At 54.9% G+C, this 12,861-nt stretch overlaps 3 protein-coding genes across 3 annotated transcripts; 2 read left to right on the forward strand and 1 right to left on the reverse strand.

Annotated features, from left to right (window-relative positions):
• Positions 1 to 3,795: 3,795 nt before the first annotated feature.
• COCSUDRAFT_18685 (kinase-like protein) lies at positions 3,796 to 5,916 on the reverse strand (the record flags this gene model as incomplete). Its single annotated transcript, XM_005644679.1, has 8 exons — positions 3,796 to 3,894; positions 4,073 to 4,238; positions 4,525 to 4,655; positions 4,938 to 4,991; positions 5,140 to 5,235; positions 5,399 to 5,557; positions 5,655 to 5,735; positions 5,845 to 5,916. Coding segments are annotated over 8 exons (858 nt in total), but the record flags the coding sequence as incomplete, so codon positions are not given.
• A 1,016-nt stretch (positions 5,917 to 6,932) lies between these two features.
• COCSUDRAFT_67525 (hypothetical protein) lies at positions 6,933 to 11,930 on the forward strand (the record flags this gene model as incomplete). Its single annotated transcript, XM_005644680.1, has 11 exons — positions 6,933 to 7,100; positions 7,542 to 8,052; positions 8,280 to 8,475; positions 8,677 to 8,860; positions 8,978 to 9,031; positions 9,244 to 9,494; positions 9,792 to 10,011; positions 10,313 to 10,528; positions 10,788 to 10,925; positions 11,187 to 11,333; positions 11,670 to 11,930. 11 exons carry the CDS (start codon positions 6,933 to 6,935, stop codon positions 11,928 to 11,930), a joined length of 2,346 nt encoding a protein of 781 aa, XP_005644737.1.
• A 20-nt stretch (positions 11,931 to 11,950) lies between these two features.
• Positions 11,951 to 12,660, forward strand: COCSUDRAFT_34068 (hypothetical protein). Its single transcript, XM_005644681.1, has one exon. It carries the CDS (start codon positions 12,253 to 12,255, stop codon positions 12,481 to 12,483), a length of 231 nt encoding a protein of 76 aa, XP_005644738.1. The 5' UTR covers positions 11,951 to 12,252; the 3' UTR covers positions 12,484 to 12,660.
• Positions 12,661 to 12,861: the final 201 nt, after the last annotated feature.

Genomic DNA, 12,861 nt, shown 5'->3' on the forward strand with positions numbered 1-12,861 from the left:
ACGCTATCCAGTTGTCCCTTGCAGTCTTCTCTCTTTTCCTACACAGCATCCAGTTGGCCCCATCACATAAGGACCCAAGGCATAGCAGCCCCCGCTTGATATACAAAAACATTCACATTACTTGAGGACACCCCTTGTCCATCCAAAGTGACACAACCTGTCCAGACTCCTTCTCGTACAGCCTGCTGTGCGTGTGTGTGGCTGGACAATGCTTCATGCAACACAGCATCAGCACCACAGAGCACAGCATGATAACCCAGACACCGTCCAAAACAGGCACAAGGCTCTCTACATTAGCGGAACCTTGCACTTTTTTTCTATAGGTAGAACCTCGGCTTGGATACAGAACGAAATATGCAGACTACACACGTACAGCAGCGTCTACTAAATGAAATTAAGGCAAGCCATCTTGTGACATCGGGAAGCAGAGATCCTCTGCTGCGGGAAACATGCAGACCCACAACCCCGGAGGCATCTCCTGGACCCACAAAAGCTGATAGATAAAGCAGACCCCAGATTTTCTCCGTGACACACTTCCCTGCAGCCATGTTCTTGACATCTACATTAAATCCAACCAGGACTTCATTGGACTGACCCCGAGACTCAGTTAAAATCATACTAGCTTCAACACCAAGGGGTTACCCAACACCCTCACAGCCACCTCCTTTGTCTTGCCAGTTACCTGCAGCGTTGCACCCAACACTGCTGGACGCCTCTCAAACCCGCAATATACCAAACCACCTTGCCTGACCACACCTCTGCCAGCAGAATGGGGCCAGCAAGCCTCTGCTCAAGATGCAAGCCCAGCAATACTGGGGACATGATGACATTTACACAGCACAACACGGCATGGCGCTGAACCAAACCGGATCCTGGCCTAGAGGCCGGTCGCAGGCTGCACGCAGCTGCCGTGCAGCTGTGCTTCCACAGCGACCGCTACACGTTGCCGTTGGACACCCACATGCTCCAGGCAACTTCCACGCAGACACAGCGCGGCAGCCACGGCGCCGCTGCTTTGCAGTCGTTGCTACAGAGCCGCACACTCCAGACAGCTGCCGGGCAGCTACAGGGCGGCTGCCACCGCGGCGGCAGCTACTCGTCGTCATCGTAGAGCCAGATGGGCATGCGGTAGAGCATGGTGGATCCGCGCTCCTCCAGACGGCACAGCGCGCCCGCGCCCGGCTTGCTGCGCACGGCCTCGCTGCCGCCGGGCGCCACCTCCTGGTCCGCCGACAGCGACGACAACAGCTTATATAGCACCTGCACCGCGTCATTGCGTTTCAGTGAACACCACCGGCGGTCATATCTTATTGTAAACAAAATGCCTCCCTGGACCATGATTATGCACGCACCTGGAATTCATGTGGTGAGTGCACGGCGCCCGACAGGATCTCGCTTGGCTGCGCCGCTGTGTTGCCGAACACCCGCGCGTTGGCGGCTGCATTCAGGCACACGCGTCCGCCTGCACAACCAGAGACACAGATACAATTCACAAACATGCTACAACCGCTGAACCTCAGACTCTCCAGCACGCACCATGGCAACAGCAGTTTGCAGGGAATCACCGCCTGTGCACGCCCGTGCAGCACAGACACGGAAGACAATCAACAGCGATGACTGAATGCACTGCAGCATTTGCACTCCTTACTATCGCCACAGGAGAAAGGTGAGATAACAATGTATGGCTATGGGGCAGCCCCAAAAGGCAAACTCCCAAGGCCCAAGCAGAGGCTCAGGGACTTGAAACAAAGGAGGGCACTCAAAATAAGGAGCACGTCCAGCTGCCAATGAGAAGGATAATTAATGACGAAAGGGCGTCAGGGTCTGACCGGTGAGGGGCATGTCGAAGACGGAGTCGTCCTCAATGGCGTAGGCCTTGATGGCGTGGTGCGGGTGGCCGCTGACGCTGGAGGCGCTGTCGTGCATGCGCGGGTGCTCCAACACACCCTCCCCCGCCCGGAATACCTCCACTGCCGCCTGGTCCATCAGCAGGATGATGGCCTCCACCTCCTCATGCTCTGCACAGCGCGCCACACCACAAGTCCCATCAGTCAGACGTCCAAAATACACAATTACCGAAGACCACAACCCCCATCAGTCAGACATCCAGAGTAAAGCGTATCCAAAGGCCAGAGTCTGCAAGAGTGAGACATCCAATTCACACCGTTTACAAAGACAACAATCCTCGTGGGTCAAATACTCAGGTAACCTTTTGTTCTCAGACCAACAGATGCGGTAGTATGGCAGAGGAGCATGCAGCATGCAATGGGCCGGTTGACAAGATTAGGGCGCGCACCGAAGTCGTCGCCGAGGCCGCAGAGGGTGATGTTGAAGTAGCTGGGCGCGGTCCACAGGTCCTTCTCGGCCATCTTCTCCTCCGCACTGTCCTTACGTGGCAGCCCAGCATCCAGCAGGCTCAGCCCAGGCCTGCAACAAAACACCCAGCTCAGCACCCGGACAGGCCTGATACCGGACATGACGCCAAGGCCCCCGCTTTAGTGCAAATGCTTCTCAAGGGCTAGTAGATTTTTGTAACTTTCGCCTGATCATGTAAGGCTAAAATGGCATGTAAATTGACCAGAACAAGAAAATCCTCATGACAAGACAACGACGCTGAAAAAATTGGAATATCTTGGTGCCCAGGTAGAGAGAGAGACGGAGGAGGCACCTGAAGGTGTCGTCCGCCCAGTGCATGAAGGTCTTGCGGCGGGCCTTGGCCTTCTGTGCTCGTGCCAGCACGAATCCGTTCCCGGTCACAAACTTTGCTCCGTAGCCGCCCCTACTCTTGTGCATTATTGTGAACGCCACCCCCTGCACCCCGGCAATCCTTCAATCATCCCACACTGCCCCTCCTTCCCTGCCCTTCTGCTCAGTGATCCTGGCTATGGCTACTGTGTACTGATGCCCCCCTTGACATCACATTGAAATTGCCCATTACTGGGCACCAACTCTCAACAACTCTAAACAGGAGAGCGATGTGCTTTGGAATACGGAGGAAGGAAAGGCAGGATGAAACAGCAGGTAAGGAGCCGCACATGGCAGCAGGCGAGCTCCTTGGCGGGAATGAGGAGGCCGGATTTCTGCTTGCGCATGGCCGGCCGCGTCATGCGCTTGAGGAGCGCCAGCGCATTTGCCACGTCACCAGAGAGCGTCGCCGTCGCATACACGTTCAGCGTTTTCTGCAAACTCACGCACACACCCTTCAGTGGGACAAGACATGGAAATTTGAGACATACTGCAAGAATATGCAAGATAGGGACCCTTCGAGATGTCCCTCACAGCAAGCAACTGGCAGCATGCTATTGAGACTGACTTTGTCCAGCACATCCCAGCAACTGACTTTTTTCACAAGATTATCTACATCACGAATTTAGGATCTCCAGGGCAGGGTGCTGCATAGCACATTTCTTTGGCTGCGAAAGCAGATCAATGTGCAGGGCAGGCACACACCAGCTCAATCTTATGGGAGGAGCCTGAGGAGCGCAGTGTGCGGGTGACTGTGCGCAGCATGTCCTTGAATGGCGTCCCATTGTTGCCATTCAACAGATACTTCACCAGGTACCCGCTGTCCTCAGCTTTCTGCACCAATTCAAACGGACACATATGAGAGTGACACAGAAGACTTTCAATCTCACTACTTTCCTTTCGGAGTGCCTAAGGTCACACACATAAGACAAGAGACTTGGCGCATGCTCAAACGCCAGCACGCTTCCTTCACTGCATGAAGCAAACATGCTTGCCTGCAAGCAAGTGCCTGAAGTCATACAGTGGTTAAATAACGATGGGCAAGGGTGCTCAGCGCACCTTGAAGAACTTGTGCTTGAGCAGCTGAGAACAGATGGGCCGCTGTGAAGGGTCTTTCTGCAGACACACCGCCACAATGTCTTGCAGCTCCTGCGTGCACCAAACATATACACTCAGCCAACACGCCATTTTGGAGGCACCCCATAAATATTTCCTGCGCTGCGCAAGCTGTCAAGCATGTCAACTCAGCAAACACAGTCAATTGCAGCAAGTCATACATTCCTGCGCCCTGTGCAAGCTGCCAGGCATGCTTCAGCAGACTGCGCACCTCTGAGAACTTGCGCTTGGTCTTCTGGTTGCCCAAAACTGGCGCATCCTCATGCAGTGTAGTCAGGATGACAGATTCCAGCTTCATGTGTGCATATGGCGCCCTTCCCAGCGCCAGCTCCTCCAGAAAAATTCCAAATGACCACACATCCGCAGCCATGTTGTACCTGCAGCCACCCAATAACAACAATCGATACATGTACACACCTTCAGATGTGGTGGACCATTCATTCAGTCAGATTTCACAGAAAGCTACACGCATGTTGACTGTTTCTTTTGACCGGCACGTGCTGCACTTCTGGATGTTTCAAACAGGCTCTATGACTGCATGAAGAACAGGCAGCAGGCGTACGACAAGCAATCTTGAGAATAATTGCTGATATCTGCAGGCATCATGGGCTCCACACATTGTGGGGCAGGTGGAGCTGGGAGCGGCAAGCTCACCCTGTTGACGACTGGCAGTCATCTGTGGCGGCCATGACCTCGGGCGCCATGAAGCAGGGAGTCCCGGTGAATGTGTTGCGTGCCAGATACTTCTGGCACGCCCACGCAGACCGGAATTGCCCTCCACCGCTGCCACTTCCCTCCTCCTGCGAAATATCGCCCCCCGCCGCGCCGGCCGCGCTCAACCCGATCCCTGGCAGATCTAGATCCGCCCCAGCAAAAGGTGAGACATCCGGGTGCGCGCTTGGCCCTGCACCCTCATCTGCCCGCTGCTGGGAGGTAGATGGAGATGAAGATTCGGATGCAGGCTCCTTGCCCGCCAGCTGGGCGAGGTCCTTGACGGAGCTGATCTCCCTGAGAGTGAGCGCGGAGGTGGTGGCCTTGGGAGAGGGCGTGCGCGGCTCCAGCATGTTTGCCGTCACCCCAAAGTCGCTCAGCACCACTCGGCCGTCTGTGTTCACCAGCACATTCGCCGCCTACACAAATTTCGTGCTATGTCAAGACATCTTCTGCCGTGGTCTGCTGCTGCTTCTCTTCTGCAAGTCAGAACGGCATCACCCAAAGAACCTGACATACAAAAATGTTGAGAAACCATCAAAACCATGGCACCACGGGTATGCGCACTTTGACATCTCTGTGGATCATGGAGTGGGCATGCATGTACTCTAGTCCGCGCAAGACATCCAGAGCCACAGTGGCCACCACTTCCTCCTCCAGCCCCTGCGCATCACAGGGCATGATGTTATCATCTGTCAGGTCCCCAGCTTTCTTTTGGAGGCCTCTCATGACAACGCCTGGAAGAAGGGACCAACGCCTCAAATAGACTGGCCCTTTGACAACAGCACGGAGGACAGTTCATTGATAGGAACTCCAGCTGACTTACCTGAGGGTAGTTGCCAGAGATGATGCCGAACAAGGAGCCTCCTGCCACATAAGGCATGACCATCCACAGCTGCTCCTTGTGCACAAAGGAGCAGTAGAGGGGCATGACATTCGGGTGCCGCATCTCGTGCATTATCTGCGTCTCGCGCATGATGTGCTCCTGTAAAGACCACAGGGAAGTTGTCAGACTTGTTCTTTAAACACCAGGTACCTTTTAAAAACCTTTTTAAGGAGGCAACTCTGTGACTTCTGCTCACCAGAGGGCACTTCAAGTCATCCGCCTCGAGGATTTTCAGGGCCACCTCTTCATCTAGCGGCAGGCATTTCGCCAGCCACACCTGCAAGTCCACGTCAGGGCTACTCACCACTGCACCTCATGCTCATCAGTACAGAGGTCAATAAGCAACAAGAATGGCAGTAAGAGTTTCCATGAGGGACGAGACGCACCAATCCACATGCGCCCTTGCCAATCTCCCTCACAAGCTCATACTGGTCAGCTGCACAGGGGAAGTTGTTCCGACTCCTGCAGTGACACCACGCTTGTAATCAAGTAGCAACCAAAGGCGCATGGTGAAGAAGACTATGGGTGCATGCACACAACAGTAGCAAAATCTGGGCAAAACCAAAATGCGGTGCACTTCTGGAAGCACACGTCTTGGAGGAGTAGGGCAAACACAAATTGCGGCTCAATGCAACATACGAGTGCGAAGGGGCACATACCAAGCGCGTTGCAATGCATTAAGGTCTAAGTGCGACTTGGAGCTCCTCAGCCTGCTGGTGCTCTTGGTGGAGCCCAGCTTTGGCCGTGGCTTGCTTGGGTCCATCTTTAGTTCACAATCAGCAGCCTTTCAGCTGTGCACTACGCAACGGCCCCACTTGAGGGGCTAGCCGCGATTGAAAGTCTGTCTGCTCACTCTGGGGTAGACAAGCTGCAGTAATCCAAGCCATCCGTGCTCCTGGTGGTGGGACTTGTTGAGCCCCTTTTCGGTCACGGGAATCACCCTATCGTCGGGTGCGAGCTTTAAACTGCTATGATGACCACGATCGCCTGAACACTTGTACAAATCTCACCTCATGATCATCTCCAAACAGAAATATCAAACCCTTCTCCGACCACACGTGCTTTCTTGATGTACGGCACCGGCACAAAGCTCTGCACAGGATCCTGACCTCAATATCGTTCCACCAGCTTATTCAATTCGTGGGAGAGGCTTTGTAAGATGTTGCTGTCATAATGGAACAGTCTCCATATTCGTCGTACCACACGCTGGCTGAGATATCGGTTCGACGGCTTCTTGCTTCCTGGGAGAATGATTCAGCGGCACCAAAATAGGACTGGCCCAGCGTCAGCTTCGCACCATGCAACGGGTGCCGTTGTGCAAGTTGCAGCCCTCTACGATGAGTGAAGCTCAGATTGTAAGGGCATAATGTGGTTGGGGATTTGACGAAAGGGTGGCAGCGTTTGGCTGAGGTCAAACCCGTGTCGCCTTGAAAAGTGGATGTCAATGTGTGCAAGCTGAGGAGACAGTGAAAGCATGGCTGCATCCCTGAGGGCTCTGGGAGGCCGTCTGTTGAGCACTTTTGCAGCTGCGTCAGGAGGTTCTCCGGACGACTCAGAGATAAATGACGACGAGGGTCTCGAGCTTCAAGTTCAGGAGAAAGAGGATGTGGAGTTGGATGTTCTGAACCTGAAGGGCAGGGAGGTGGCTGTCGGCAAAGATCAGGGACACATCATTGATCTTGGAGTGCCTGAAGCTAAGGAGGGACGACATCGACGCCAAACGAAGACTCCTAGCGGTGCTTGACTCACACTAGTAGTTCCAGCTCAAACGGGACATAAGGAAACATCCAAAGATCATCAGACTTCAGTAGGCTTGTCTTGTTGACAGATTGTACCCTGACAGAATGTACCCTGCTTCTCAGCTGCTGGTGGCCAAAATGCCCTTGGCTTTTGGTCAACACTGGCAGTGGAGTGCACCTTGGAAACAGAATTCCTCTGTGCCTGGCTGCATGCAATGATCTGACCGCTGCGAAATGCACAAATGCTTCTGACGCTCTCTACCGCAGTTGTACAGTTCTGATCTTAAAGCATGTCTCATTAGCAAGCCGAGGGTTAATATGTTGCAGCGCATGTGTTGACAGAGGGCGAGGACTGGAAGCTGGAGGACGTGCGTGTGAACGAGGCCTCCAAGCCCGCCAGCCTGGCGTCGCCGCGCAGCGATGTCAGCTCGGAGGCCGAGTCTGCCAAGTGGACACTAGTCTCGCGCCTCACCAGCCGTCTGGCTGAGGGGCAGCCACTGGCGCCGCCGAGCTCCTCTGGTCGCAGCACCCCTAGCAACCTGGAGCGGGCCGTGCTCCTGCTAGAGTCGGAGAAAGACCATGACAGAGCACAGGCAGCGGTTGGTGCTTCAGCGGCAGCTGACGCCGGGCCCGGGGCCGGCAAAACACCGGTGAAGGCTGGAGAGGTGGTGGAGGGCGAAGAGGAGGCAACGCTGGACTTGACGGCCAGCCGGGCCTCCCTGCGGAAGGTGGCCACCAGCGCAGGGGACCTTGATGGCGATCCGGCAGTAGAGGAGGGCCCCCGCACGCCCCCCACCGGCGGGGGGCCCACCCGCAGCGGCAGCATCAAGGCAGACACGCCCAGCAGCAGTGCAGGTGCGCAGCTGATCTGATATATCACATGCTAACAGCCAGGTAGCTTGCATGCTACACTTTGCTGTGCAATGCATGTGGCAAGCAATGCATGTAAGAGGGCAGTGCATGGATGTTGGGTGGTCCACAACAGCACGACTCTGAAGTTTCACCATCCTACAAGGGGTACATCCTCAGTCGACACAAAATTCATTGGGGAGGCTGTCAGCACGTTTTCTGCTGCTGCTCAGGTGACAACGCCGCGGACCTGATCCCTGACAGGGCGGCGCCAATAGAGGTGCAAGAGCCCGGCCGGACCGAGATGCAGTACTATGCCACTTGCATCAATGCCCGCCTGCAAGGAGATGATGTGCTGCATGGCGTGCTGCCCCTGCAGCCCACAGCTGCTGCCCTCATTGCCGCTTGCAGAGACGGCATCTTGCTCTGGTGAGCCGCACTTGCCTGTCCCTCTCTGCACAGTGCCAGCAAAAGCCATACCAGTCTACATGCTCTACAGCAGATTGAAAATTTCATTCATGATCGGTGGCATTGCACAGCAGAGAAACAGAGATGCTACAGTGTCTTGATGCAAATGTGCATGAGCATGCTCTGCACAGGCAACCGATATGTCTTGTTGGTGTGTCGCAGTAAACTGCTGAATTCGTGCGTACCGGACTCTCTGGACGAGCGCGCGCTCAATCTTCCTGCAGATGCATCCTCTCAGCTAGCACGGAGGGAGGCCCTGCAGAACAATGCCTTGTGCATCAACGCAGCGAAAGCCCTGGGGTGCAGCCTGGCTGATGTCACACCAGAAGACATCTTTGAGGGCAAGGTGAGGCTTTTCTAGTCAAGCCAGTGCTGCTCATTACTAAACTTAGCCCTTATTCTTATCTGCACACCGCAAATCCGAGCGTGCCGATCGTTGATCGATACCATTTTATTTGTGCAGGAGGAGGCTGTGAGGAGCTGCATATGGCAAATAATCAGGCTAGGAGCCCTCAAGGTGCGAACATGCATGGGATCCTACTGACTACTGTGTGCGGTGCATATGCCTTCAGACTGGACTTGCATGATTGCAAGTCCCCTTGTGGTGACGCGTGATCCTACGGGCCCGGGTAGAGGGCATGAGTGAAGCATGTTCACCCTTCTTCCATGCACCCGGCCCGGCTCTTGAGTGGATCAGCACTTTAAAAGTGTTTGTGGCGACATATCCAGGATGTGAGCGTCAAATCAGTGCCGGAGACGGTAGTACTGCAGCGGCCGGGGGAGGAGATGTCAGCGCTGCTTGATGTGCCGGCAGAGCAGCTACTGCTGCGCTGGGTCGCGCACCACATCGGCGCGGCCGGCCCTGCCTGGGAGGCCTGGCTTCCGCTGAAGGATCTCGGACCTGACCTGGCCGACTCCACTGCGCTGTACTGCTTGCTATCGCAGCTCGCTGCCCCCAAGCTGGACGCCGTCAGCCTGCAGTGAGCCTTCTGTGCTTCATCCTTGCTGGCCTAAAACGCAGTTCGTCCGCAGTGCTTGCAAGTCATTTCTGTATCGCACAGCATAGTAGAGTTCAAGGAGACAATGCATCGATGATGACAAGTGACACCACAATTGTCTTGGCAGAAGGGGCATTTGTCAGGGTGGGTGAGGAGGATGGACTCGAAGAGTGTGAGACAATGAGTCGCTTGGGGACATTAAAAGCAACTCCCAAACACCGCATCGCACATGTGATCCTGAGCTTGAGTGGCTTGCTAAAACGGGCAGCGCTTGCGCAGGGAGAAGGACCTGGTGGCGCGGGCGGAGACAGTGTTGACAGCGGCGCGGTCGTTGACTGACGAGGCGCTGCCGCCGGCGCGCGGCATCGCAGAGGGCAATGCGGACATGGTGCTTGTGCTATTAGCGGCGCTGTTCCGGGCCCGGCACGGCCTCGAACGCGCGGCCGCCGCTCTGGCCGGCCACATGAGCCAGTTCGCGCAGTGGCTGGAAGAATACGATGTGCAGGCAAGTACTTTCATGTCCAGACCCTCTCATTCATATTCTGTTTTGTCCCTCGTACGCCTTGGCTGCCATGCATGCATGTAGCATGTAGGAACACACTAAAGCGCATGCCGGTGCTGAGGGAGCAGGACCGACTTGACACGATAATACCAGAAAGGCAAATAAGACTATGATGTGATTAGGACTGCAAAGGGTACGAATTGGTTGCTTAGAATTTCGTGTCACAGGATGTGCACAGCGCTGAGATACTGGAAGTCGTTGTCTGTCTGCATTGCTTATAGACAAGACTGCTCCGCAGGATTCGCGGGAGGAGCGCACGTTCCGGGTGTGGCTGCTGAGCCTGCTGCGGAACGAGGTGCACATCCAGAACCTTACGGAGTCGCTGCGTGACGGCTATGTGCTGCTGCGCGTGCTGGACACCATCGCTGCCGGCTGCGTCGCCTGGTCCTCCGTGCACAAGCCCCCCTTCAAGCCCCTCCTCAAGCAGCCCAAGTCCATCGAGAACTGCAACCAGGCGCGCCTCTCCCTGGGGATTATCTTTGCCTGGTCATGAGACTTTTCCGGTGTCATGTTAGGGCTTGTTCGCTTTTGGACCAGCCTAATTGACAGCTTTCTTGTCCTGCTGAAAACTCTGGCAGATTTTGCCCTCAAACATGGTAAACATGGAGCATGCTTGGTGGACCAAATTTGCTGTATTGTGCGCTGGCCGTGGCTGCTGAGGCAAGGTTGAGGCGAGGGTGAGTGGGAGGTCATGCTGCATGTGGTGTGGGCAGGTGGTGCGCATTGCGAGGCAGGTGCTGGCCCTGCCGCTGGTCAACATCGGCGGCATTGACATCATCAATGGCCAGCACAAGCTGCTGCTCGCGATCCTGTGGCAGCTCATGCGCTACAACATCCGAGGCCTGCTGCAGGTGTGCCCCTCATGCCTGATAGCTCTTCATTGCCATGGTCTTTGTCACGAGTAAATTGACTTAGAGTCTTCTGGCCACATCACATGCGCAGGCCCAGTCAAGCAAGCTATTGCTCTGATGCTCTGAAGCATACCTTTGCTAGACATGCTTCTTCCTCTGCTTGGCAAGCTTGTGCTGTCCTTATGAGAACCATCCCTTGCATGCGCCTTGTAGTGTGGAGATTTTGAGTCTTGACGAATGATGTGATTGCTAACTGCACAGGCGGTGTCGTCCAAGGGGACAAAGATATCGGACGCTGAGCTGGACTTGGAGATCCTGTCTTGGGCCAATGCGCGCGTGGCGGCTGCCGGCAAGAAGCGCCGCATCTCCTCCTTCCACGATCGCTCCATCGCATCCGGCCTCTTCCTGGTCAGCACTCCTTCCCACTCACAATCTGCCGCATGTGGCCTTTGGCCCATGCTACTCTCACAGTGCTGTATATCACTGGTTCCTGGCCTGCACAGATGGTTTTTCTTGAGCGACTCAGGCAGCAAAAAGCGAATGCCTTTCACTCTTAATGTAGCATGGGGGAAGCAGGGAAGTCGGCTTTACCTGCTTTCTTGACTAGAAAACAGTCAGCAGACTGCTTGCGACAACGGTTCCGAGATGCCCACGGAGCACAATTTGGCATGCATGCCTCTCACGCAGTCTCGGCCGGTAAGAATAACAGCGCCCCACCCCTGAGATGCACCCCCACGCGCGCAGGTGGATCTGCTGGCGGCGGTGGAGCCGCGGTGCATAGACCTGGCAATGGTGACAGCGGGAGGAACGCCGCGAGAGAGGGAGCTCAACGCCAAGTATGTGATCAGCATCGCGCGCAAGCTCGGCTGCTGCATCTTCCTGCTCTGGGAGGACGTGGTGGAAGTTAACGCCAAGATGGTGCTCGTGTTTGTGGCCTCCCTCATGCTGCACACCGTCCAGCGCTCGCGCGACCCCTCCCCTGCCGGATCCCCCATCTCCGCCTGATCAGGCCCATGTATCCCTGATAAATTCCCCTGGAATGTTGACCCTCCAGGGTGGGGGTGCTGCGGCAAGGGTGGTGGGTCTTTGCCCGTCCCTCAGCCATAGCAAATGACACCAGCAGTTAGTAATCAGAGGAATACACTCAGGCTGCCGCAGCCCTTTACCTCCCCTGAAGTTGATCAACTTCAAGAGAGCCTCAAGGGTGGGCATGCGAGGGATTGCACCTTTGCCTGTCTCTGAATGCAAGCACATGACAATGGGAATTCCTAAGCAGCAGCAAGTCATCAGCTGCGCTGACAAGCAAGAAGACAGATGGTTGTCCTGAATGGCAGACTTGAGACCATACACGATGAGGACCTGTGCACAGGTGGTTTCTGCTCTGTACAAGTCTACTGTATCAAAATGTCTGGTCTGTTCTTGTAGCTGTTTCGTGGGGTTTGCGCCTTCTCAATTAACTTCAAACTGTTCCGATAAGGCCGCAGACCTGAGGTCTTTATCTGTGTCGTGCCGAGCGCTCTTAGCATTTTGTGCTGTTTTTCAAGTCTTGCATGAATGAGGGCTTTATCCAATATTCTGGAATGTACATTGCTATTCATACTCTCCTCATTGACAGTAAATGAGCTTGAGGTATTTCAGGGTTGTCAACCGTTGTGTGCAAATTGATGGGTTTCTTTCCTGGAAATCTCAACACCTGCAAGATGCTGGCTTCAATTTGTAAGGGCTTGCTTCCTGTAAGTATGTGCGGATATAGCTTCTAGCTTGTCAACTTTGCGATGACCACCAGAGAATGAAATCATGATGTCACTGTGTGGCACATTCACTGGGACCCTCGTACACCATTCTTAGGAATCTGATCGATTCCAAACAAGGCCCAGCCGGCGGAAGCTTACACAAAAAACAGCTATTACATGGTACATGGCGCGATTCAAAATTG

This window comes from Coccomyxa subellipsoidea (genome assembly GCF_000258705.1).
Source record: "Coccomyxa subellipsoidea C-169, whole genome shotgun sequence".
Taxonomy (NCBI): Eukaryota; Viridiplantae; Chlorophyta; class Trebouxiophyceae; family Coccomyxaceae; genus Coccomyxa; species Coccomyxa subellipsoidea.